General features: G+C 49.0%; 4 protein-coding genes across 5 annotated transcripts; 2 read left to right on the top strand and 2 right to left on the bottom strand.

Annotated features, from left to right (window-relative positions):
- Positions 1–132: 132 nt before the first annotated feature.
- Kbtbd4 (kelch repeat and BTB domain containing 4) lies at positions 133–6,545 on the bottom strand. Of its 2 annotated transcripts, none has more exons than XM_052182903.1 (4): positions 6,453–6,545; positions 4,801–5,418; positions 2,892–2,998; positions 133–1,676 (listed from the first exon to the last, which is right to left on the bottom strand). In XM_052182903.1, exons 1-4 carry the CDS (start codon positions 6,469–6,471, stop codon positions 816–818), a joined length of 1,605 nt encoding a protein of 534 aa, XP_052038863.1. In that variant the 5' UTR covers positions 6,472–6,545; the 3' UTR covers positions 133–815. The 2 variants fall into 2 exon arrangements, with proteins under 2 accessions (XP_052038863.1, XP_052038864.1); XM_052182904.1 differs by having other exon boundaries at positions 6,356–6,509.
- Ndufs3 (NADH:ubiquinone oxidoreductase core subunit S3) lies at positions 6,545–17,034 on the top strand. The gene is made up of 7 exons (XM_052182905.1): positions 6,545–6,679; positions 6,790–6,855; positions 8,375–8,472; positions 8,812–8,961; positions 11,958–12,083; positions 12,217–12,336; positions 16,791–17,034. Exons 1-7 carry the CDS (start codon positions 6,616–6,618, stop codon positions 16,956–16,958), a joined length of 792 nt encoding a protein of 263 aa, XP_052038865.1. The 5' UTR covers positions 6,545–6,615; the 3' UTR covers positions 16,959–17,034.
- A 392-nt stretch (positions 17,035–17,426) lies between these two features.
- Fam180b (family with sequence similarity 180 member B) lies at positions 17,427–19,803 on the top strand. The gene is given in 4 exon segments (XM_052181661.1): positions 17,427–17,476; positions 19,377–19,516; positions 19,519–19,586; positions 19,588–19,803. Coding segments are annotated over 4 exon segments (474 nt in total).
- Positions 19,804–20,753: 950 nt separating this feature from the next.
- On the bottom strand, positions 20,754–21,926 carry C1qtnf4 (C1q and TNF related 4). Its single transcript, XM_052182902.1, has one exon. The coding sequence runs from the start codon at positions 21,902–21,904 to the stop codon at positions 20,906–20,908; it is 999 nt and encodes a 332-aa protein (XP_052038862.1). The 5' UTR covers positions 21,905–21,926; the 3' UTR covers positions 20,754–20,905.
- Positions 21,927–25,863: the final 3,937 nt, after the last annotated feature.

Below are 25,863 nucleotides of genomic sequence, written 5' to 3'. Positions count from 1 at the left end.
CCTCACACTTCTGGGGAAGTGATCAAATGTTAAAGAGTGTATGGGGTGCAGGCAGGATTGCTGAGTCAGAAAGGAAGAAGTCTACAATTAGTTTCCCTTCAGTAATCACCCATTCAGGAGTCAACACACATAATCATTTCAAAAACATTTATTTGTATGAACAGTTCCTAACTCTTTATGTAGCTTAGAGCCTTTAAAAGACCAGAGACTGTTGTATGTGAGTCTGGAAAACAGTTTCTGCTATGAATCAGAAACAATTGTTTCTACTTTCTGGCTTATCTGTTTGTATAAGCCAAAAACCCAACCAAAGTTTCTTTTCCTGACAGATAGATGAGAAAACATTTGAAGGAATAGCCTGAATTCTACAGTTGATTCTTGCTGGTGAATACATTTTTAGCTTAGTCCACTGTCCCATCCAAATCCTGAAGGAAAACTCTAATACTTAATTCTTTGTGGAAAAGTGACAACTAGCCACTTTGCTGGCTATAGACAAAAGGAATGGCCTCTGTCTTCTGCATGGGAGTCAAGGAGCTTCTTTTTAACACTGATCTGGTAAGGGAGGCTGTGCCTAAGTCTGAGAAGAGGCTGGCTCTAAGCAGTCTGCAGTGAGGCACAGGATCACAGGGGATAACGGCAGAGTTGAAGCAGCAGTAATATGAAGAGCCCTACACAGAGCACCCCATGAGCCTTGGGGTGCTGCCTTCCTCATGTATGCCCAAACTAACACATTTCTCTGAACTGGGGGATTTCAGATTTGACCGAGGATACACGACAAGGGGAGGGCAAAGGAGTCAGCTGTTCTTCTCATCACTGTTTCAGGCCAGCACAAACTGCAAGTTGGTAAGCAGCACCTTAATGCCTCTTGTGACAGTTACAGCTGAAGTGGCAGGGTCGAGCTTATAGGTGTTGGCATCTCCCTTCTTATATCGATCCCTGAAGACGTAGATGCTTCCGTTACAGCTGGCAATCTTCCAGAGGGATGGGGCAGAGCTCCAGGCCTCAGGAAGACATAGCCGGGTGAAGCTGTCTAGAAGGGGGTTATAGCATACTAGAGAGTCCCCCTCAGCCACAATAAACACCAGATCCTTATGCACCGCTGCGTGCATGCGGCCTGCAAAGGGCAGCACATAGGGCTTCACATGGCACTTGTCAGTTTCTGTGTCAAAGCACTGGATAAGTCGGGAAGGTTTGGTAAAGAAGTCTAGATCATTCTCCTCACCCCCTAGTAAGTAGATGATTCCATTGAGGTTGGCCCCAGCAGCCCCAGATACAGCCACCTCTAACTGAGTTGTCTCTGTCCACACATTATCACCTACCCGATAGTAGATGACTGCATTCGAGAGGGTATCCTGTAGTGTCTTGCCACCCAGTGAATATATGGCATCTTTCCCAGGCACAGATACTAGGGTGTGCTGGAGGCGGTCCCGGGGCAAAGGAGCACACCACTCCCAGTCAACAGTGGCATTGTTACATTTCCACATGCGTCGAGGGATGGACCCTCCTACTACATACAGGTCACCACCATGCTTGCAGGCTGCAGTGATTTGGTGGCATAAGCTGTTTTGGCCACTTACACTGATGGAGTCATCTTCTGCACAGTGCAAGGACACAGCCAATGAGTGGGTGCGAGATGACTCTTTCCCGATCAGGTAAATGTGCACATTCTCCCCAATTTCCTGTTGGCAAAATTGAAATTCTGACATCAGCTCATGTGAAGACTCTACTAAGACAGGTACCCTTAAAGGTCCAGGCTTCAGGTTCTGACTTTCCCTTGATATGCAGGGGCAGAGAACTGTTTTGTTCATCCTTGCAATTTAATTTATTTACATATTTATTCAAACAAGATCTTGCTGTGTAGCACAAACTGTTCATACTTAGATTGCCCTGCATCAGTTACCAAGGGGGATGATGGGATGCACATCTGCTTCTTACTGCTTTTGTTTTGCAGTGTTAGAAATTAAACCCAGAACTTCATGACCCAAAGCAAGCTTCCTAGCAACGAACTACGTCCCAAGTCGTCTCTGCTTTGTTTTTATTTTGAGACAGGATCTTATACAGCCTATGCTGGCCTTGACCTAGGTAGCTGAGTCGGTCCTCCCACTTTCATGTACATCTCTCCAAGTGTTGAGTCACCTCATCTGGCTAGAAGTGGTAAACTCCATAATGAAAGCAGTTCTTTCAAAAGATAGCGTCAAAGAAGAGAGCAAAAACTATGAACTTTGAAGGTCATAGAGAGATGGCTTGTGGGACCAGAAAACACATCCAACTCCCCAATTCTTAGTAACTTCAAGCTAGTAATCAGTGGCTATCAAAAGAGGCAGGCCAGAGGCTTGGGAGGTGGCTCAGGGGGGCTGAAGGATTTGCTATACAAGCGTGATGACATGAGCATCCCCACAAAATCTCTAATATCTATGTAATAGGTTGGACATGGCTGGACATGCCTGTGACCCCAGCTTTGAGGGAGCAGAGACAAATGGGTCCTGGGAATTTGCTGTCTGAAGAGCCAGCCTTCAGTTGGAGACACTCAAGGCATTAAGGAAAAGAGTGGCAGAGGAAGACCTCTGATAGCTTACTGTCTGCATATTCACACTTACACACACACACACACACACACACACACACACACACACACACACACACACACCAGTCAGGCCAGGCCAGGCCAATGAGATGGTTCAGTAGTAAAGCTCCTTGCCCCAAGCCTGAGGACCTGAGTTGATCCTTGGGACCCACATAGTGGAAGGAGAACTGACTCCTGCATGCTGTCTTCTGACCTCCACACATATACCAAAAGATACACATTTCCCCCTGCCAAGACAGAGAGAAGGCCACTGAGGGCTGGAATGCAGAGAGATTGTGCCACCCAATCCTTAAGAATAAAAAGTGCCCACCTTCAAGCTAGTCCTGAGTGACTCTGCAAACGCCTCTCTTTCTTCTTTATTGAAACTGATCCAAGCCTCTATTGCCTCTGTCGGGTTCTGGGAACATGGAACCCCATCTATGAGAGCCAAAGGAGGAACACAGTCAATGGCATAGTACTGGGTTTTGTTTCATTGATTTTTTTTTTTTTAAATTGTGTGCGTGTGTGTGTGTGTGTGCTGTGTTTTGTTTGCATATATCTGTGTACCACATGTATGCCATGGTATCAGATGCCCTGGAATTGGCGTTCCTAATGGGAATTGAACCACGGTCCTCTGTAAATATAAGAGAGACGAGTGGTTTAACCACTAAGCCATCTATCCAGTCTCACCAATGGCAATCCTAAAGGGGCTCTTAAGACTTGACCCACAGCTGTCTGTAGTAGAGCATGCCTTTAATCCTAGCATTTGGAAAGTAGAGGCAGAGGCAGAGGAGAAGGAGGGCAGGGAGGCAGAGGGGGAGAGAAGGGCAGAGGCAGAGGGGAAGGAAGGCAGGGAGGCAAAGGGAGAGAAGGGCAGAGGCAGAGGCAAGTATATCTCTGTGAGCTTAAGGCCACCCTGGTCTACATAGTGAGTTACATGAGTTACATATAAAGAGACACTGCTTCAAACAAAAAACCAAACAAAAAAAAAAAAACAAAAAAAAAAGAGTTGAGCCATTTTATTAGATCGCCATTATACATATCTGTTCATACATACATAAAGATGACGTTAACTTGAAACTGCTCCAGCACTGACATTTTGCAGCACTGGGACCCAACCAAGAGTTTCACATACACCAGTGAAACACTATGTCACTGAGGCACACTAGTCCTGCCTTGCTTTTTAAAAGAAGAGTGGGGGCTGGAGAGATGGCTCAGTGGTTAAGAGTACCAACTGTTCTTTCAAAGGTCCTGAGTTCAAATCCCAGCAACCACATGGTGGCTCACAACCATCCTTAATAAGATCTGATGCCCTCTTCTAGTGTGTCTGTAGACAGCTACAGTGTACTTACATATAATAAATAAATAAATCTTTAAAAAAAAAAGAAGAAGAAGAAGAGTGAGCCGGGCGGTGGTGGCGCACACCTGTAATCCCAGCACTCTGGGAGGCAGAGGCAGGCAGATTTCTGAGTTCAAGGCCAGCCTGGTCTACAGAGTGAGTTCCAGGACAGCCAGGGCTACACAGAGAAACCCTGTCTCAAAAAAACCAAATCCAAAAAAAACCAAAAAAAAAAAAAAAAAAAAAGAGTAGGTCACACAATAAGCCACCGTAGTCACAATCAGATGATAGAGTGCACATTTGAAGTACAGTTTCACCTCACTTGTTACCTAAGGTTAGCACCCAAAAGTTTCCTATCTGAGGTTTTTTTGTTTTTTGTTTTTTTCAGAGACAGGATTTTCTTTGTAGCTCCAGCTGTCCTAGAACTCCCTCTGTAGACCAGGCTATACTGAACTCACAGAGATCACAGAGACCAGGCTATACTGGAACTCACAGAGCTCTGTTTGCCTCTGCCTTCCGCATGCTGAGATTAAAGGCATGGGCCACCACACCTGGCTATTTTAGATATATTGTTTCATCACCTCTTCATCCGTTTATTGAAGTCCTATAGGCCTTCAAGGCACAGGGCAGATGAGACATCAGGCACTGCTTCCTTCTGTGGGAAAGCGGTGCTGCTCTTTATTCTTCACTGGAGCTCTTTGTACTGAACAGCACCTGTCTCTGGCAGTAGCTACACCGATTCTCAACACTGAGCCTCAACCTCAATCTAAAATCTCTAGCAGGAAGGGGATAATATAAACTAACAACTGTCAGTTACATAAAGTTGGGGCTCTCCTGAGCCAGAAGGTCTGCTGAACATCACTCTTGCCTAGCTGGGTGTGATAAGCCCCAGTGAACTCACCTGAGATGATATCAGTGAGGAGATGGTGGGGCAAGTGGAGGAACTCCTCTGTGCTCTGCAGCTGGGCCAGGTGGGTCTTGGCACAGTGCTTGGCAGCCGTGTAGAGCTCGGGATCACTGTGTCTATCTGCAAGCCACATCACCTGAAGACAGTTTCCCACTTGTACTGTGCGTGCCAAAAACCGAGAACATTCCTCAAAGAGAGATGTCAGCTGATACATGTCTGACACCTCATAAATTTCCTGCAGCTCATCAGCTCGAAGTTTCACAGTCCCGTGGTATATATAATCAACCAGGAGCTGGAAAACAGACTCACTGACATCTTGCAGCACAATCACCCGGTTGTGAGCCTCCTTCAGATTAGATGTGAACATGGATCGGAAGAAGCAGCTCTGAGCTGACAGGACCAGCCGGTGGAGCTGAAACTCTCGGCCTTCCACTGAAATGGTGACATCAGCAAAGAGCTCCTCCTCTAAGCACAGTTTCATAATTCCCTGTGCCACTCGGCCTGAGTGAGACCGGTCTTTGAAAGTATAGTTCACAAAGTAGTTTTCATCCATGGATGCTCCAGGCTCCTCTGGTGATTCCATGGTAGTCAACTTCTCTCTGGGCCAACTATCTGCAAAGCAATACCACCCTAAGTATTTGGGTAATTCAGACACAGTCCATGAATCCAACTGTCCAACTCAAGAAAGGGGGAAGGGAGACACTGGAGCAACGTGGGTCCAGACTGGCCCTATTCCTGGCCCTGCCAATATGGCCTATGACATTCCTGCAGTTTTCCTGCAGTGGGTCCTCTCCTCCAATGAATTCAATTAAAGTTCCAACATTGTTGTTTTTCCTTGAGGTAAACTCGGATATTCCTGATGATGATGTAACAAAAGACTTGGAAGGAGGAAGCCTATGATCTTAAAACCAATAATTTGGATATACAACTAAGGAGATTCAGGAGAAGCATAATTAGACCGAGGGAAAAAAAGGAGAAAGTAAATAAAATAAGACATCCAGGTATTGTGGTTCCATCCCCTCTTTGCCTGGACATAAGAGTGCAGACCCGCTGGGTGGTGGTGGTGCACACCTTTAATCCCAGCACTTGGGAAGCAGAAGCAGGCGGATTTCTGAGTTCAAGGCCAGCCTGGTCTATAGAGTGAGTTTCAGGAGAGCCAGGGCTACACAGAGAAACCCTGTCTCGAAAAAACAAACAAACAAAACAACAACAACAAAAAGTGCAGACCCTCCGATATTGAGGCCTGGGCCTGGACATCCATTACTTCCACTTTTACTCTTTTCTAAGCTGCTGTTTCATACTTACCTGCTCGCCCCAATGAGTTCTTAAAGAAGCCCGAGAGAGCCCAGCAGTCCCCGGCCGGGGGCACAAGGAAGTCCATAACCCTGTGCAATCGGACCGCGCCACCTAGAGTCGCCTAGGAAACGGTCTCCAAGGAAACCGTCCATCGTCTCCCCCACCCCCGCCCCCCATTAAAAGCTTAGCTCAGGAGCTGGAGAGCGGTGTAGAACTTAGAACCCAGAACGCCCACCCTTCCCCTTTCTCTCACCCGTCCGAGTCCTTGCGTCGTCTTCTCTTCGGCCTCCGCTGTACCGAGATAGGGCTACGTACACCTCACGGTTTCCCCACCTGCGGGTCTTTCTTACCTGCGTTACCTCCTTTCATGCCAGGGCTCAGATCCGGAACCTCTGCTTCCCGCCCCGCGTCCGCCCGGAAGAAGATTCATTGCACATTTCCACTTCCGGTCCGTGCCCTTGGGGCTCCGTGGCCTGTGTGTTCTCCGGCTACTTAGTCGGCACCCTAAAGAATATGGCGGCTGCTGCAGCCAGGGTCTGGTGGCGTGGGCTCTTGGGGGCCGCTTCCGTAGCCAGGGGTGAGCAAGGAACAGCAGGCTGAGACCACGGGCAGCGGCAGAGGCACGTCTAGCACGGAGACCTCCTTGGGTCTCACCCGCGCCTTTGTGCCTCTTATCTCCCTGTGCAGGGGCTGGGCGACCCTCAGTGCTGTTGCAGCGTGTGAGAAGGGAGAGCGCGGCGGCTGACAAGCGCCGTGAGTATGTGCGGATAGCGGTCTTCTCTCCAACGTTAGCAGGGGCCTTTCATTGTTTCTGTCAGATGTTTGTCCTTGCCTTGGAAAGTCCTTCCCTCCTGGCAAATCTCTGCTTGTCCTTGGAGATTACTAAGGTCTCCACCTTGCTGTTAGAATTGAGTACTTCCTGTGCCCTAGATATTTGTTCCCTTCTGATCTTGTTCGCCCTTTGTTTTTTGTTTGTTTTGTTTTTTTTTTGTCCTCCGATTAAATTGTCTTTGAGAGCAGTTAATAAAAACGTTTGAGACGAAAAGTCCAGAATAATTGTAGCTCATATTAATTTAGTATTTACTAGGAACCTTAAAGCTTTAGGCTGTATAGTGAATGGTCTCCATTGGACTTCATAAGAGCTAATGAGAGCATAGTATTTTACTGTCCGTATAGATTTATAGATCATGAAACCATTCCGATAATTATTCAATCACAGTTCCAGTGAATGACAAAACAGGTCTGCCTGTTTCTAAGTGCAGAAAATACTTAATCCTTGATTCTATGATGTGTGGGTGCTAACGTACTTGAATGACCATGTGGTGATTTTATGTTCAGTCAGCGGAATCACACTGGGAAATGGAAAGCCTGACTTTTTATCATTTCTGGACATCTATTACACAAAGTGACTGGGAATGGAGTGTGGGCAATGAGATAATCTTTCTGGGTTCTTCAGCCCTGAAGTTCTCTGATTAACAACTTACAAATACCAAGAAAGAGAAATAGAAACAGAACTCTGGTTTCCATCCTTAAAGAGCTCTGAGTCTGATAGGAGAGCTGACACTTGCATTGTTTTCGTGAGTACAGGAAGTGAGGAAGGGCTGTGGAGGACACAGTGGAGAAAAGAAGCAGAGATCGCCATGCAGTAACAAGAGAGTGTGGACTGAGAAGTGGTGTTTCCTCATAGTTTTTCTTTCTTTCTTTCTTTTTTTTAAAGATATTTTTATTTTTAAGTATGTGAGTACACTGTAGCTGTATTCAGACACACCAGAAGAAGAGCGTCAAATCCCATTTCAGATGGTTGTGAGCCACCATGTGGTTGCTGGGAATTGAACTCAGGACCTCTGGAAGAGCAGTTAGTACTCTTAGCCACTGAGCCATCTCTCCAGCCCCCTCTCCCTGAGTTTTAATCACTTCCTAATTCCTGGAAGGTACTTTACGCCTATGCCTCTTAAGATTCTTCAGGGAGGGTTTGGAGAGGTGGCCTTGTGTTTAAGAGCACTGGACATTGATCTAGAGGACCCAGATTCAATTCCCAACACTGACATGTCAGTTCACAACCATCTGTAATTCCAGTCTTCTGGCTTCTGTGAGCATCAGGCAGTCATGTGTGCATAAAACATGTATGGAGGCACAACACCAAAATAAATAATAAGAGTAAACGTTTTTAAAATGAGAGTTCTTCAGGCAGTCCTGAGAGGGTTCTCCCTGCAGTGGGAGAACTAGAGGCGGGGCTGGTTGCCGCCTCCCCTTCATGCTTTTTTCTTTCCAGCCACTGTCAGACCCCGGAATGAGGTGACCCACAAACAGCTCTCGGCATTTGGAGAGTATGTGGCTGAAATCTTACCCAAGTATGTCCAGCACGTTCAGGTAATATTCATTGTCCTTGGGGCTGGGCCAGGAATCCACCATGTCACCTTACGTCAGTGGTTCTCAACCTGTGGGCCGTGACCCCTCTGGGGTTGACTACAACCATCAGAAAACACAGATGTATGTTTATGTTATGATTCATAACTAGCAAAGTTACAATCGTGAAGTAGCAATGAAAATACTGTGATTGGGTGTCACCACCACATGAGGAACCGTTATTACAGGGTCACAGCATTAGGAATGTTGTAAACCACTGACTTAAACCAAGTGACTCTTCCTGAAGTACGCTACTCCCTCAGTAGCTATTCTTCTCTCCACACCATCTTTCTGTGTCTGCAGGTGACCAGCTGTAATGAGTTAGAAATCTGTATCCATCCCGATGGAGTCATCCCAACGCTGACTTTTCTCAGGGATCACACCAATGCCCAATTCAAATCCTTGGCTGACTTGACAGCAGTGGATGTCCCCACTCGGCAGAACCGTTTTGAGGTCAGTTAAATGTGAGATTTGGTAGAGTATTTGTCTACCCCACACAGTGCCCTAGGTTGATCTGAGCACTACATAAAACTAGGTGTACTGGTATACTTCTAGTCCTTGGTACACCCAAGTCTAGTTCTTTGGAGTGTGGGTAGGGGGGGATCATGAGTTCAAGGTCACCTACTGCTACATAGAGAGTATGTAACTATGGCAATATGAGAGGAGATGCTAACTTAAAAAAAAAAGATAGGTGGCATTTGAGGACTAAGGTGAGAAAGGGCATAGATGACTTCCTGAGTGACAGCTATGGACCAGAGCCTTCCAAGGTGTAGCTTCAGCCCAGGTCACACAGAACAAGCAGAATTTTTGCCTAGTTTTGTTTGTTGGCTTCCTTCTTTTCTTTTTTTCCTTCTTTTTCTCTTGTTTTGAGACAGGATCCCACTGTGTTGGCCTGGAACTACTTAGCTTACTGAATAGTTGGAACTATAGGTCCATGTCACAATGGTTTGATCTGCTTGATTTTCCTGAAAGTAAATTTATGCTGGGTGTAATTGGCACATGCACACAGCACTTGGGAGGTAGAGGTAGGCAGATCCCTGTGAGTCTGAAGCCAGTCTAGTGTACACAGCAAGTTCCAGGACAGCCAGACCTGGTCTCAAAAAAATAAATGAATAATGTTATACACGTGTGTATGTGCGTACACTGGGCCTTGACCCTGGAGCCCTACACTTGCTAGTCAAGCGCTCCACGCCCCCACTGAGCTATATCCACAGTTGGAGATTTGATATTATGTGGCTCAAGAGGATATTTGTGGTCGGCCTTGTATTTTTTTTCTGCTAACTAGCACAGTTAGAAGATCATATAATATTAAAATATAGAATTTAGCTTGGTGACTTTAGAATGCTTATATCATTGCAGGTATAATTGCTCAAAGCAAAGAACCCAGGAAAGAATTGTTAGAGAAACAATTGAAAATAACTTTGGGAGGCTGGCAGTATGGCTCAGTGGTAGAAACATGTACAAGCAAAAACATGTACAAAGGCTTGGGTTAAATCTCAGCACTACCCCCCCCCCCCCACTACCAACAACAAGAAGACACTGTTGTTATCTTTGTTTTTAACAAAATCTCAATCATTTAACTTTACCAATAAAGACTCGGGAGCCAGATGCTGTGGTGGAAGCCTGCTACCTTAGAGAGGCAGAGAAAGCACCCAGCTGGCCTTCCTCCTCAGCCAGTGTCCCAGAAGGAATGCCTTCTCCCACACCTCAAAACCCTCCGATTTAATATCCCTCCTTCCTATTTCCTGTGTGTCTCTCTATCCTCCCGACTCCCTTTACTCTCTATGATTTTTTTCCTTAATAATCCATTTCTATCAATTGGTTGCTTGTTCTGCCTCATAACCTATGGTTGACTTTAATCCTGTCTAAAATATTCAAGCAGAAAATTCTTGAATTAAAGGTGTGTGCTAAGGTTGAGCCACACCATATCTAGAAACAGGTCTTTCCAGTAAATAACACAATCTCCAGGTTTCTGGTGTGGTCCTGTACCTTGTAACATATGTATTAGTATAGAACACAATAGCAGCAGCAACAACTAACCACACATGGCCTCGGGGAATCAGAACATCTCTGCAGTCAGCATGAACAAGGCTGAGTGAGACCTACCACATGAAACTTTTGATGTAAAAAAGCCATCAGTAAACTACAAATTATAGTCTAATTTTAAGGTAATAAGTATGTTTTACTTTAAAAATTATGGCTGGGCGGTGGTGGCGCATGCCTTTAATCCCAGCACTTGGGAAGCAGAGGCAGGCAGATTTCTGAGTTCAAGGCCAGCCTGGTCTACAGAGTTCTAAGACAGCCAGGGCTACACAGAGAAACCCTATGGGGTGGGGGGGGGGGGGGTAAAATTGGCGGGGAGGTGATGGCGCATGCCTGAAATCCCAGCACTCTAGGAGGCAGAGGCAGGCGGATTTCTGAGATCAAGGCCAGCCTGGTCTACAGAGTGAGTTCCAGGACAGCCAGGGCTATACAGAGAAACCCTGTCTTAAAAAAAAAAAAAACTAATCCAACCCTCCCCCCAAATCATGTGACAGTTTTGTTTAAAACATGAGCATTGGTACAGTAGCCAAATAAAATACCTATTAAAATAGGAATAGTTAAAGCTGGGCAGTGGTGGCACACGCCTGTAATCCCAGCACTCTGGGAGGCAGAGGCAGGCAGATTTCTGAGTTCAAGACCAGCCTGGTCTACAGAGTGAGTTCCAGGATAGCCAGGGCTATACAGAGAAACTCTGTCTCCAAAAAACAAAAAATACCAAAAAAACAACAACAACAAAAAACCAGGAATAGTGACATACACATTTTGAGGCTAGCCTGTTCTATATAGCAAGTTCCAGGACAGACAAGGGTGTATATAGTTATACCCATCTCAAAAACAAAAACTATTTTTTTTAAAAAGTACCTGTTAGATGAAATAAGCTATACTATAATAACTCTTGGCAAAAAGTTAAACAGGAGCCAACAAGATGGTTCAGCAGGTAGACATGCTTGCAAGCCTGACAAACTTTATTTCAACCCAGAACCCAAAGAAGAAGAGAACTGATTTCCAGAAGCTGTGCACACACTCACATCACCACATATAAAGAAGGTCAAGCATACGCAGAAGGACTTGTAGCCCGAGAGGCTTCTTAGATACAGAGAGCAGTTGTGCCAAGTCTTGGTAGGGTCACTCTATGTAGTCCATGGCTTGCCATGCAGACCTTGAGCCCCACAGTCCTCCTGCCTCAGCCTTCTCAGTACTTTATTGTGTTGGATCTTAAGAGATGAACGGAATAGCAGAAATTAACCTAGTGAGGATTAGGACAGGTGGGCAGGGAGATCCTCCACAGCGGGTGACACAGCCAAAGACAGGACGGCTGCCTTGCTGTATCAGTAGTAACTGATGCCCTCGTTCAGACCTATTACCTATAGCCATCTTGTTCTTCCTGCTCTTTCTTCTCTCCGTAGATTGTCTACAACCTGCTGTCTCTGCGGTTCAACTCTAGGATTCGTGTGAAGACCTATGCAGATGAGCTGACACCCATTGACTCCATAGTGTCTGTGCACATCGCTGCCAATTGGTATGAGAGGGAGGTGAGTCACAGGATGTGGCGGGCCCTGCCTTTCTGGGCCAGAAGTACAGCGTTGTAACTATGGGGTATGCCACAGTACAGCTCCTCTGCTATTGGCCCGATGGATGCGTTTTCTGAGAGCCACTCTTTTCTAGGTCTGGGACATGTTTGGAGTTTTCTTTTTTAACCACCCTGATTTAAGAAGGATCCTGACAGATTATGGCTTCGAGGGACATCCTTTCCGGAAAGACTTTCCCCTCACTGGCTATGTTGAGGTAGAAACCTTAAAACTGGGGTACAGTTATGGAGCCTAGGAGAGCATGAGCATGATGGGAATGTATCTGTAGATTATGGTGGTTTAAGAGCCTGAGCTGTAATCCTAGTTGCATTTTGGTAATGGGGCAAGTTGTTTGATTTAGCTAAGGATAGTTTTCTTATCTATATAATGGAAACAATAAGCACTCAAATATGTTATGGTATTAAGTGATGTGTAAAGCCTGGCATGTTGTAAATGTTAGTTAAAATTAGCAATATTGTAATAATTATTGTATCTTTTTTTTAAGATTTATTTATTATTATCTGTAAGTACACTGTAGCTGTCTTCAGACACACCAGAAGAGGGCATTAGATCTCATTATGGATGGTTGTGAGATACCATGTGGTTGCTGGGATTTGAACTCAGGACCTTCAGAAGAGCCATCTCTCTCCCCCCCCCCCCCCCCACCCCAGACAGGGTTTCTCTGTGTAGCCCTGGCTGTCCTGGAACTCACTCTGTAGACCAGGCTGGCCTCGAACTCAGAAATCCACCTGCCTCTGCCTCCCAAGTGCTGGGATTAAAGGTGTGTGCCACCATTGCCCAGCACAGAAGAGCCATCTCACCAGCTCCTGTATCTTATTTCTTAAGATTTATTTTTATGTGTCTGAGTGCTTTGCCTGTATATCTGTTATGTGTGTGTCTGGTACCTGTGGATGCCAGATCCCCTGAAACCAGAGTTACAGGAGTTATAATGCACTGTGTTGGTGCTGGGAATTGAACCTGGATCTTCAGGAGAATAGCCAGTTCTCTTAATGACTAGAGCATCTCTCTAGCCCCTTGTAGAAAGCAAACAAGATTATTTTATTTTTATTTTGCTTTTTTTTTTTTTAGCTTATTTTTAGTTTATTTTTTTTCCTTTGGCCTGGCTGTAAAAAAAAGCTATGTATGTATGTATGTATGTATGTATGTATGTATGTATATTTTTCACATAGAGACAAGGTTTCTCTGTGTAGGCTTGGCTGTCCTGGAACTTCCTCTGAAGACCAGGCTGGCTTCAGACTCATAGAGATCTGCCTGCCTCTGCCTCCTAAATGGTGGAATTAAAGGTCTGTGCCACCACTGGCTTGTAAACAAGGTTTTATTGATTGATTAGAATAAATTTCTGACGCAGGGAGGGATGTTCCTCAAAATGGGTTGCCATGTAATGATAATTTTATGATCAAGGCACCCTTAAAGATGCAGTATGCTCTGGAACTCACTCTGTAGACCAGGCTGGCCTCGAACTCAGAAATCCGCCTGCCTCTGTCTCCCAGAGTGCTGGGATTACAGGCATGTGCCACCAGCGCCTGGCTTACCCCAATCTCTTTTGAAAAGTAAAGAATTATCACTGAAGGGATTGGACAGAAAAGAAACCCTCAAAATGGCTATTGAAAACTGGGCAGTGGTAAAACATGCATTTAATCCCGTACTTTGGAGGCAGAGGCAGGTGGATTTCCGAGTTCGAGGCCAGCCTGGTCTACAGAGTGAGTTCCAGGTCAGCCAGAGCTACACAGAGAAACCCTGTCTTGAAAAACAAAACAAAGCCGGGCGGTGGTGGCGTATGCCTTTAGTCTCAACACTTGGGAGGCAGAGGCAGGCGGATTTGTACAGAGTGAGTTCCAGGACAGCCAGGGCTACACAGAGAAATCCTGTCTCGAAAAACCAAAAAAAAAAAAAAAAAAAAAAAGTTAGAAAAGAAAAGCCTTTAATCCCAGCACTCAGGAGACAGAGGCAGGCAGATCTCTGTGACTTGAGGCTACCTGGTCTGCAGAGCGAGTTCTAGGACAGTAAAAGCTACACAGAGAAACCTTGTCTTGAAAAACAAAACAAAACAACAATAGCATAAAGAATGGGTTTTATTGGTTTGTGTGCATTGGTATTTTGCCTGTATGCATATCAGTGTGAGGGTGTCCTAGCCTCTGGAACTGAGTTACAGACTGTTGTGAGCTGCCATGTGGTGCGGGATCCTCTGGAAGAGCAGCCATCTCTCCATCCCTTGGAGCATTTTTATACTCTCAACATTAGGGAAGCTGAGGCAGGAGGATGTTATTTAAGGCCATCCTGGGCATAGCAAGAGCCTTTTAGGAAGTGGAGACCTGGATGCTGGCTCAGTCATAAAGCACCTGCTGCACAAGCATGAGCACCTGAGTTTGGATCCTGAGCATCCATGTAAAAAGACAGCTGTACACCGAGCCCAGCGGAGAGCGCTGTGATCGGGCTCAGGAAGCAAAGGCAGGCAGCTCTCTCGGGTTCAGACCCCCGAGTGTACATAGTGAGCTCCAAAGGCCACACAGTGAGACTTTGTCAAAAAAACAAAACTATGCAGAGGTTCACACCTTTAATCCCAGCACTCAGAGGTAGAGGCAGAGAGACTGATGTGAGTTCAAGGCCACCCTGATCTACAGAGTGAGTTCCAGGCCTACCCAGCGAAACCCTGACTTAAAATAAAGAAGCTGGGTATATTTATAACCAAGTAGGCCCTGGAGCTCATTGGTCAGCCAGCCTAGTCTAGTCAGTGAGCTCTAAGCTTAGTGGGAGGCCCTTTCTTAAAAAAAAAAAAAGCCGAGCCGGGTGGTGGTGGCGGCGCACACCTATAATCCCAGCACTCTGGGAGGCAGAGGCAGAGGCAGGCAGATTTCTGAGTTTGAGTCCATCCTATACAGAGAAACCCTGTCTCAAAAAAAAACCAAATACAAACAAACAAACAAAAAAACCAAGGGCCAAAGAGATGGCTCAGTGGGTCACACACCTGAAAGACTCGAGTTTGAATCCCCAGAACCCGTGTAAAGTGATGCACAGCACCTCATGTCTGTAATCCCAGTGCTCCTGCAGCGAGATGGGCAGTGGACACAGGAGAATCCCAGGAAGTTCATGGGCTGTCCAGCCTGTACATAGCAACAAACAACGGCATACATACACATTTTATGCACATGAATCATACACATTAAATAACGTGGAAAATGGCCAAGAAGACCTCTGGTCTCCCTGTGTGCACACAGTTACATGAACATGTACATATATTACACACACACACACACACATACACAAAGGGTGGCCACCGAGGAGGGATCATAATTTCAGTGGCCTGGCACATTATTAGCACACCCAGAGCCCTGCCTACCTCTGCCTCCAGTGCTGGGATCCACATCCAGCTAGCCCTGGTTCTTTCCAGAGCTCACACTTTTCCTCAGTGCTGTGTGTCTCCTGTCCCTCTGAGCTACTTCTGCTGAGGCTCCTCCCTTCCTCTGTGTCTTGCTTCCCCACTGTCTCCCTACATGGTGCCTCTTCATCCCATTACCTCATCATTTTCTTTCCTTATTCAGCTGCTTGTGCAGTATCAGGAAAAGCCATGCTGTGTCTCGTTCTAGGCTTTTTTCTTTTGCATAGCTGGACACTGAACCCAGGGCCTTGGGCATACTAAGGCAAGTGCTGCGCTCTGTCTGTAACTAAGCTGCATCTGCAGCAGCCCTCTCGCTTTAGATCTTTTTTGGGGGTGGGGATCTGTGACTCAAGGTCTATCCTGGGCTGGTCTCACAGTCACAGATTCTGCCTAAGGTTTTCAAGTTCTTCCATTATAGTAATAACAGTGCATGGGGAGACCCCCCCCCCCAACACCCGCAGGATCTCTAAGGCAGAAAAGATTCATGCCCTTGGAGCTAGAGTTACAGGCAATTGTCAGTTGCATGTGGACTGGGAACTCAAGAGTAGCAAGTAACTGTTAAGTTTCCAGCTCCTGCAGCCTTAGTTCTTTACAGTGATAATGCTAAGGCCACGGTCTGAAGCTTAGGTTTGTTTTTGTTTGGTTGCTTGGTTGGTTGCTTGCTTGGTTGGTTTTCCAGACAGGATTTTTCTGTGTAGTCCTGGCTATCCTGGAACTCAGAGATCTGCCTGCCTCTGCCTCAAGAGTGCTGGGATTAAATATGTATGCCACCACCATATGGCCAGTTTAGTCTTTTTTTTTTTTCTTTTAATGTTTGTTTTGTTTTTTGAGATAGGGCTTCTGTATGTAGCCATGGCTGTCCTGGAACTCTGTAGACTAGGCTGATCACATCCTGATTGCTGGGACTAAAGGCGAGCACTCCCATACTTGGTCTAAATTTACTTTCCACAGCCAGTGACTGTAATTGAGATCAGTTTTTGCTGTTACCTTCAAAAGTGTGTGATTGGGTGTGCAGTAAGTCTGCTAGCAATGTTAGGAGCACAAGGTGTGGTGTGTCAGGGCCGTCAACAAGGTTGGCAGCATGTAAAAGGTGAAGGCCATTGTGGAATCCTGTACGTTTTAGTTTACTGTGTGACCAAATTGGTAGTATGTCTGCATATAGAGTATAAGGAGTACTAAACAAACAGCAGCCAGGGAGCGGGAGGGCCTGGAGGGGTCACCGGGGAGCACAGAGTGGGCCACTGCGCTCAGTCAGCAGCCCTATGCTTCTGCAGCTGCGGTATGACGATGAGGTGAAGCGGGTCGTGGCTGAACCAGTGGAGTTGGCACAAGAATTCCGCAAGTTTGACCTCAACAGCCCCTGGGAGGCTTTCCCTGCCTATCGTCAGCCTCCTGAGAGTCTCAGGCTTGAAGCTGGAGAGAAGAAGCCTGAAGCCAAGTAACCTTAAAAGTGTGTAGATCCTAGAGGAGAATGTCTTTACCTAAGGCTGTCTGTAAATAAACTCCAGTGGACATTCACTCCTTCCTCTGTGGTGGTTTGTTTTCCTTTTTAGGTTTTTTCCAAGACAGGGCTTCTCTGTAGCACTGGCTGTCCTGGAACTCCATCTGTAGACCAGGCTGGCCTCAAAGAGATATGCCTCTCTCTGCCTCCTGAGTGCTGGGATTAGTCATGGCTCACCACTGGGCTGCCTTTGTGTGTTTTTAAAACATTTACTTATTTAGTGGGGGTGGCAGCACATGTGGAGGTAGGAGGAGGATATTCAGGAGTGCTTCTCTCCTACCATTTGAGTTCTAAGAATCCAACTCAGGCCGTCAGGCTTGGCAGCTAGTGCTCATATCTGCCGGCCACTCCCTGCAGCAGTCACTCATGGGCAGATAATGATACTGACTCAGGAGAGGACAGGTGCGGGATGGTGGTGGCGGTGATGGTCCCTGCCAAAGCCGTCTACTTAATGGGACTGTATGAGACGTCACAGTTAGAGATGTTGCGGATCTGTGGGCCTGAATATGTTTCTTGAAGGCTCTGGATCTCTTCGGTTTTCATAATCCTTAAGAATGGGTATGGCACAGACTCTAGTGACAACTGGAGGGCCTTGAAACTGCTGAAGAAAGCCCTTATCTCAGCAGACTGTGTGGAGGCAGCTGATAGATCCAGGGGCCTGAGTGGAGCCAGGAAAACCCCAATTTATTGTCCTCCCGCCTAAACGTCCATAGGGTTCTATAAGCCAAGTGTAAGAGCCACTTACTCTTAGGCTAAAGGAATCTTCCCAGCTTCTGGTCTAAATCTAAAAAGTTGTTAACAAGTAGATTTACCAGAGCTGTGGGACACCACTCAGGAGCTCCAGGCCCATGTCTGCCTTCTAGACAATGCTCGCTTCCCTGTTTATGGCATGCATCGCACAGGTACTCCTAGTCTCCCACCATGCAGCTGGAGAACGGGACGTGCAGCTGATGCTTTTGGCAGCAGAGGAGCCCTGGACAGCATTGCTGCCTGAGATGTAGGCCTTGGGAGGGTCAAGTTGAGATGTTTTCTTATTAAACATTGAGCAAGAACAAACATGCTAGCTGGGCGGTGGTGACGCACGCCTGTAATCCCAGCACTCTGGGAGGCAGAGGCAGGCGGATTTCTGAGTTCGAGGCCAGCCTGGTCTACAGAATGAGTTCCAGGACAGCCAGGGCTACACAGAGAAACCCTGTCTCGAAAGAGTCCCCAACTCTTGGGGGTGAATAGCCCCGAAGAGGAGAATGAGGCCGTAGTCAGCCCCTCAGTCAGCCACTGAGACTGACACATAAAGTAATGCAGGCATAGCCTGCAGCAGGAAAGCTGGAGCTGTGGCAGGCAGAAGGAGCAGAGCTGGAGGTGGGGGAGGGAGTCAGATAACAGGGCTGGAACACTGTGGTTCCTGCTTTGTCTAGTGGTAGCCATTGGTCTCTTCCCTTGAGTGACTTCTGGCCAGGATGATGGAGGTACAGGGCCTTTGTGATGGGTGGCTAGAAGCCAAGAAAAGGCTGAATGATGGCTGAAGGCAGGTACAGTTGGCTCTTTGAGCCTCACATGGCAAAGGAGGAACTGTGGGCCTGGTGGGTGTGGGAAGCCTGTGGAGGTTGGTGTCTGGTGCCTGCTGTTGCCCTGGAACTCTACCAGGGCAGTGTGCAAGTTACAGGAGTCATATTAGGTATTTGCCAAGAGGGGACTGAGGCTTGGTATGCGCTGGGGAAAGAGCGTGCCTGAAGGGTGAATATCAGCTTGCATATGTGTGCATTTGGAAGAGGGGAGATCCTGTGCAGTATCCATGGCATCCATGCACTTTTCTGCTGAAGGTGTCTGCTGGACTGCAGCAGAAGGGCGTTTCTGGGAGGCTGGGTACTCAGAGTGGAGGACAGCAGGGATCTGATTCCTCTCTACTGCCCATTGAGGGAGGTGCCCTGCAGAAGCGGAGGACCGACCTGGAAGTGACGCTTCAAGTCATTTTTCCTAGCCTGTACCATGGGGTTGGAAGGTCCAGGCATCCCAAGTTTAGGGTTTGGAAGGGGGCTAAGAAGGATAGCCTGGCTGGACAGTGGTGGTGCACGCCTTTAATCCCAGCACTCGGGAGGCAGAGGCAGGTGGATTTCTGAGTTCGAGGCCAGCCTGGTCTCCAGAGTGAGTTCCAAGACCCAGAAACCTGTCTCAAAAAAACCAAAACAAACCAACAAAAAAAAAAGGATAGCCTGTTGAGGGTGGGGAATAGCCGATATGTGCCCCACTACCGGCTTAGAGCCTCCTCAGCTCCGTGCCTGCTCTTCCTCCCATACCTGGACCCTAGAATAGCTCCCCTGCAGCCGCTCTAGGCTGGGCTGGAACTGGACCACACTCGCAGGCCTCAACTCAGGATCCTCCTGCAGGACCATGTGCCCAGGGATTACAAGTGTGCTCAGCAATGGCTGTGGCAACTCGACCCTCAGAAAGGGCCTCCCCTTAGCCCTTGGGTTCCCAAGCATTTGTTCCTTACAGGCCTTGCCCTGTCTCCTGACTCCACAGGGCTACTAAAGCTGAGGAAAGCAGTTGCTGGGCCTAGGTCTTCTGTCTTCCTGACACAGGAAACACTCTGGACTTCTGTGCAAGGATTTCTGCCCCAGGGCCAGCACCCCTCTCTGGGGCCCTGGGCCTCCATCCCTGACCTAGCCCGACCCTTCCCTTTCACTTGCCGTGTTCTTCTCCCTTTCCCCATCCTGGGCAAGTGCTCTATCTGGCTCCTGGTCCTTCCTCTTCAGATCTCTGGGCCTGGCTGGGCCCCTGGCTCCTGACACCCCAGGCTTCTTTCTCTCTGATCTTGTTTCCTACACCTAGCTAAGGCCTGGGTCTAGGCACAGTGCAGTGGTTACATGCATGTTATGTCCAGAAATCAAGGACGAAAAGTCTGCTTAATACATGCCAAAAGAAAAGCTACCCCCAGAGTAAATTTGTGTCCTCTAACTCCTGTCTTGGCAGTGCTGTGAAATAAAGGAGCCCTGTGTGCTTGTCACCCAGCCGTAACATTCTCATTAGACTGCGAAGTTCCCTTGTAGACTGGGAATATAGATTAGTCTTCAATAGCTCTACTTACAGGAGTAGTAAAGGGGAAAGGTGGAGAAACACTACCTGTTTATGGAGAGGAAAGAAAAAAATTCTTTGTTTCATCTCAAACAAGCCTCACACGTACATCTCAGAGTTAGGAATAAAGTTGGTAGAAGACCCTCCCAGAGAGACTGGCTCAGACAGTGTAGGATATGTGTTGCCCCCACTCTGTGTAGCTCTGTTTTGGCCTCCCAGAGTCCATCTCATTTTTGTGTTGAAGACCAATTACTCTAGCTTGTGTTCTGAGGAATGTCCTCGTTTTGGGAGAGCAGGAGGCAGGACAACCAGGTATCAGCCCTACATCTCTGTCCAATGCCCTACTGTAAGAGGGAACATGTTTCTAGTGTGTTAGAGTTGTAGGATGCTATTCCCCCTCACAGAAAGGCATCATTTGGGACCAAAGAAGAATGCCATTGGCCACTGAAGAGAAGTCAGACTGAGGGGCGGGCGCACTGGACACAGACAAGAAGAAGAAGAAGCCTAGGTGAATATAGAAGACTATGCTTCAAATTCCAACCTTCTCACTCTCACAAGCCCTGACCCCCACTTAGGTCCTATGGGCTGTCCTACTCAGTGCAGTGCGGGCAGGTCCAGTCCCAGGGAGGAGAGGAGGAAAATGCATCACAGTCATGACACAGGGCAGGGCCATAAGGCTGACAGGCAGCCCCACTTTATTGGCAGAGTCCAGGCCTGCTGGGCAGGCAATCATGCTCGGACCGGTGGGGCGATCGGGCCGCGGTCCCGGCTCGGCATGCATGCCCCACGGCTCTCCCGGGCTCCTCCAAGCACAGCTCAGAGCTCCGGGGGTTTGAGGGCCGGCGGGACGCCGGCGGCGGCGGCGGCGGCGAGGTCAGGGTACACCAGGAAGCCGGAGAAAGTGATGTACTTGCCGTGGTTGCTGTAGGCGCCGTAGCCATCGTGGTCGTGGCTAAGCAGCCAGACGGCGTCGCCACGCCGCAGCGGCAGCATCACGCTCTGACTCTGCATCTCTCGGCGCCTCGAAGCCCCGTCGTCGTAAATCATGGCCTGCACCTCGTCGCGGTTCTTCATCAGCTTCACCGACAGCGTCTTGCGCGGCAGCTTGCCCAACGTGAAGGAGAAGAAATAAGCTCCCGGGAGGCGGCAGCGGAACACGCCGGCCGCCGCGTCGAAGTCGCCACCTATGTTAACCAGCTCGGTATCGAAGGCCAGCGGCCGGTGGCGCGGCCCGGGGCCCGCGTCCGAGCCCACCAGGCTGCGCGTGCGCGCCGCGGAGAAGGCCGAGCGCGGCTCCGGGGGCGCGGCTCCGCGCGCAGGCGCGTCGGCGTCGGCATCGGCGTCCGCGTACACCAGGTAGCCGCTGAAGGTGGCGCCCGGCGCGCCGAGCGCGTACTGCGGGGCGCCGTGCAGCCGCAGCCACACCGTGTCTCCGTAGTCGAGCTGCAGCATGGCGCTCTGGCTGGCGGCGCGCCGCGCGCCTGGCCGCCGCTGCTCGTCGAAGGCAAGCGCCTGCACCTCGTCGCGGTTGCGCACCAGCATCACCGACAGGCTCTTATGCGGGGCCTTGCCGGCCGTGAAGGAGAAGAAGTAGGCGCCGGGCACGCGACAGCGGAACCGCCCGGTGGCTGCGTCGAAGTCACCCCCGATGTTCACGTACACCTTGTCGAAGGTCACCGCCATCTCCGACGTGCCCTCCAGCGGGGTGGTGCGAGCTGCCGAGAAGGCTGACCGCAGCTCCGACGAGCCAGGGCCAGCCGGACCCAGTGCCCAGCAGGCCGCCGGGCCTAGAAAGCCCAGCAGGAGCAGCAACATGGCACCTAGGAGGGGAGAGAAGACCCGGGCAGCGGAGAGGGTTGGACAGTAGCAGCCTCCACCTGTAATTTCTCTTCCTAGCCTTGCTCTTGACCCATGACTTTCTCTCCGTTTTCCTTCACACTTAGACTAAGCCAGGACTTAGGGTCTCAGTGTCACCAGGAGGGCTTATCACAGCACCCATATTTGTCCCCCACCCTCGAATTTGTTGAGTCTGGAATGGGGCCTGAGAATTTGGGTTCTTAGTGGTCCGATTAGCTGGTCCAGAGATTTTTAGCAGAACCACTGGATTAGACCAGTAATTCTCCAAACTTGTGTTTTTAAGTATGAGAGAATCTATTTGCAAATAAGACCTGGTGCATGTGCCACAGACATGTTGAAATGTCCTGTTTACTGAGCCTACAGTCCTGTCCTCTCTCCCCATCCCTCTTCCCTCTGGGCGTTAAATTTCTAACAGCCAGCCAGGCCTTCCTCTGCACTTTGCTGGGGCTTTTCTCTACTCCTTGGCCTGCCCTTCACGACAGACACACTGGCTCTTGTGTCCGTTTCCACCAGGACAGTGTTTTAAGTCTTCTCTTGGGATGAACGGAGAGAGCTGCACTCTGCTCCACTCAAGGGTCCCACAGGATCTTTGGATTCCCTGGGGTTTAAGTTAGCGCCTTCCCTCTGAAAACAGAATGAGGAAAAGCGACTGGAGAGATGGCTCAGCAGTTAAGAGTTTAGCTACCATTCCAAAAGACCCAAGTTTGATTTCCCAGCACCACATGGAAGTACACAACCATCTATAACTCTAGAATTGACGCCCTCTTCTGACCTCCATTGGCAGTAGGCACACATGTGGTACACAGACATACATACAAGCAAAACACCCATACACATAAATTTCTTTTAACTAGGGCTGGAGAGATGGCTCAGTGGTTAAGAGCACTGACTGCTCTTCCAGAGGTCCTGGGTTCAATTCCCAACAACCACATGGTGGCTCACAACCATCTGTGATGGGATCCGACGCCCTCTTCTGGTGTGTCTGAAGACAGCCACAGTGTACCCACATACATGAAATCTTTTTTTTAAAAACGTGTTTTAATTATTCAGGGAGATATGGATAACTTGCTTTGTGTCTGTGCTCGGAGGCTGGCTCCTGTGGGAAGGAGAAAGCCATGGCTGCTGAGGCTCGGAGGACAAAATAAAACTCTGGTAGTGCTTTGGCGGGATGGTGAAATCACCAGCTTCCTTTGGTGGTGGTGGTAGAATGGAGTGGCAGACACAGATCTGCCAGCATTCTGACACTGAGTCATGCCCCAGTCACCTTAGGCGATTTGTTTTTTAAACTCTCTGAGTAAGGCTTCATCAGTGTAAATGGCATGATGGATAGCCACACAAACTGGTGGCCAGCACACCCAGATAGCAGTTGTGAACATGGTTTGTACTGTTCTTCCCCCCTGGGAAAAGAGATGTGGCCAAGTTCTTAACAAAAAGAGGTTAGAGCGTCAGTAAGTGGAGAGCTTGGCGAAGCACTGTCCAGTCCCTGGAGTCTCTAATGGTGGCATTTGATCAGGCTTTGAAGTGGGGCAGAGCCTTTGAAGTTTGAACACCCAAAGGCTCCAAAATGGCGGCAGGCGGGCAGGAAGCTAGAGAGAAGTCAGGATGTGAGCTTTTCTGGGAAGTACCTGAAAATGTGTGTAGCCTTGTGTCTCTTAGCGATTCCAGGGGCTGTAAGAGCTGCCAGGTCCAGCTGTGCAGCCATGGCCCACTCCTGGATGTTCCCATGCAGTCCGCTGCCCAGCGGTTAGAGTAAACCGCACTGCCCTGTAATTCTCACAAGAAAGACCTCAAGTCCAGCTGAACACGGACTCCTTCCAGAGGATACTTTTCTGATTCTCACAAAGCTGTCCTATGGCTTACCTGGTGAAGGTAGGGAGGGGGAAGGGGTCCATTTGTAGTGGTGAAAACTACACCTGGCAAGTGTCCAGTCCATCGGTTTCTTCATACAAAGCTCTTTTGGACATATAGATAAGCCCTCTCCCATTTTATGGATGAGAAATCTAGTGTCTAAACAAGGAGTACACGTTTTGGCTCAAGGTCATCCACTGAACTCTAAGCCTTAAACAGAGGGGTTTTTGATTTTTTATTTTTCATTTCAAATTCAGTGTGCTTTTCTATCAGCTTTCCCTCTTACACAAAAGTCAATGTGTTTCCCGCCTCAGTGACCCCTTTTGCAAAAACAGAAGAGACAAGGGGAATGAGTGTGGGAATCTACAGTGACTGCGGAAGCTAGCAACAAAGACAAGCAAAGCCTCTGTCGTCTCCTGAGAGGTGGGAGCTCTCCCTCTGCCCTGCCGCTTTCCTGCCAGGTCTGCTCTCGAGGCTCCTGCCCACCAAGTCAGATGCACCATTAGTGCCAAAGGTTCTTGTGTGTCCAATACCCTTCCCACCTTCCGTACTGCACTGCACATGGCCCTGAACCCTGCATCCTTTGCTCCAACAATCCCTTTCCCCAGCAGGTCAGAGGAGGATGGTAAGCGTCAGGTGGGTCTCAGAGCTCCAGGAAAGGAAATGGCTGCACAAAGCTCTGTCCAGGTGAAGCTCAAAAATAGTCATCTTCAAAGAGAAAAACTGGGACAGTGCTGGGTAGACCCAGAGCCACGGAACCAATGGAGAAGGTGCAGCGATGTCAGACTAAGGGTGTCTTCAAGCCCCCAGCGCCTTGTTCCCATACCCCAGTTAACACTGCTTTCAAGCCATGCCAGAACCCCCTTGTATCTTCCTTGAAAGTCAGCATCCTTCCAAGAATGTGAACCCCACTTTCACAGAAGCAGCCAATAAATCCCTTCTCGTGGGGGGGGGGGGGAAATGCCCACTAAGGAGTCCCAGCAAGCCCTTTTTCCATGAGCCCTGCCCTCCACCCCTCTCTTTGGAGTAAAAGCCCCTGAGCCTCTTTCATGAAAAAGCGCCCAGGTCCTCCTTTCCAGGAAAAGGGACCGGGTCCCTCGTGCCTCCCGCCGCCCCCGCTCGCACAGAAGAGAAGCCTGCGCCCCCGCCTCCTCCGGGCTGCCCTCACCTGGCTGGCGGCGGGCGGTCGGCTTCGGTCCCAGTCGGCGATCCGGCTAGGCGAGGACGCCGGGCTGCGCACTGGTCGCCCGCGCTGCGGCTTGACCGGGCCTCCGGGGGTGCGGGGGGGGGGGGGCTTAGCCGGCGACGAGTGGGGACCCGGGCAAGGGAGGCGTGAGCGAGTGGGAAGGACAGCAGAAGCTGAAGCGGAGAAGCGCAAGGGCGGGGAGCAGGGGAGGCGGAGGGGAGAGCGGAGGACGAGGGAGGGGCGCGGAGCAGCCGGGCCTGGGGCACCGCAGCGAGCCTGCGCTGAGTGCAGCGGGACCCTTCCTCATTCCTGGACCCTAAGCTTTATCCTCTGGGTGCCGAGCGCAGGCGTCATTGATCCAAGTTAATAGGTAGGGAAACCGAGGCCGCTAGAGAGGCCACCCTAGGGTGGACCAAGGCATCCTACAGACCAGCTTTCTAGCTTGTGTAGGGAGAGAAGACTCAGGGAAGGCACGGACTGGGCTGCACGCAAGGACAGTAGGAGGTGAGGTTTTGCATGGGACAGATGTCCAGGCTGAGTGGCCTTGGGGAAGGTCTGAGGGAAGAGAAAGATAAATGGGTCAATGTCCTTAGTAAAGTAAGAGGTGAAAATGCCCCACTTTTCCTTCCTCACTTCTAAATCTGCAAATACCCCTCCCCCTGCACTGTGTGCATGCGTGTGCTAGCAAGGCTGGAGGAAGGAGAAAGCTGCAGACATCAGCACATCAGCTTGAGACCCTCTGAGAAGAACAAAGAAGGAGCAGCATCCTTGGGACAGAGTGAATTGTTTTTTTTCTGGAAAGGGTTGAGAAGGGCGATGGAAGGTCCCTGTGTGGGACAAGGACTTTCTGGGGAGCTATATGCAGAGTAGCAGGAGTCCAACA

Source organism: Apodemus sylvaticus, chromosome 5 (assembly GCF_947179515.1).
Source record: "Apodemus sylvaticus chromosome 5, mApoSyl1.1, whole genome shotgun sequence".
Taxonomy (NCBI): Eukaryota; Metazoa; Chordata; class Mammalia; order Rodentia; family Muridae; genus Apodemus; species Apodemus sylvaticus.
The sequence above is the reverse complement of the archived record's forward strand: the minus strand, read 5'-3'. Positions and strand labels throughout refer to the sequence as shown.

Bases quoted from the DNA above. Each gene is read 5' to 3' on its own strand.
- Kbtbd4 (XM_052182903.1), bottom strand. The intron at 2,999-4,800 runs GTGAGTTCACTG...TGGCTCTCATAG, and splicing joins CCTCACTGATATCATCTCAG to ATGGGGTTCCATGTTCCCAG. The intron at 1,677-2,891 runs GTGGGCACTTTT...TTTTGCCAACAG, and splicing joins CACTCAGGACTAGCTTGAAG to GAAATTGGGGAGAATGTGCA.
- Ndufs3 (XM_052182905.1), top strand. From the start codon at position 6,616: ATGGCGGCTGCTGCAGCCAGGGTCTGGTGGCGTGGGCTCTTGGGGGCC. The intron at 8,473-8,811 runs GTAATATTCATT...CTGTGTCTGCAG, and splicing joins AGTATGTCCAGCACGTTCAG to GTGACCAGCTGTAATGAGTT. The intron at 8,962-11,957 runs GTCAGTTAAATG...TTCTCTCCGTAG, and splicing joins CTCGGCAGAACCGTTTTGAG to ATTGTCTACAACCTGCTGTC.
- C1qtnf4 (XM_052182902.1), bottom strand. From the start codon at position 21,904: ATGTTGCTGCTCCTGCTGGGCTTTCTAGGCCCGGCGGCCTGCTGGGCA.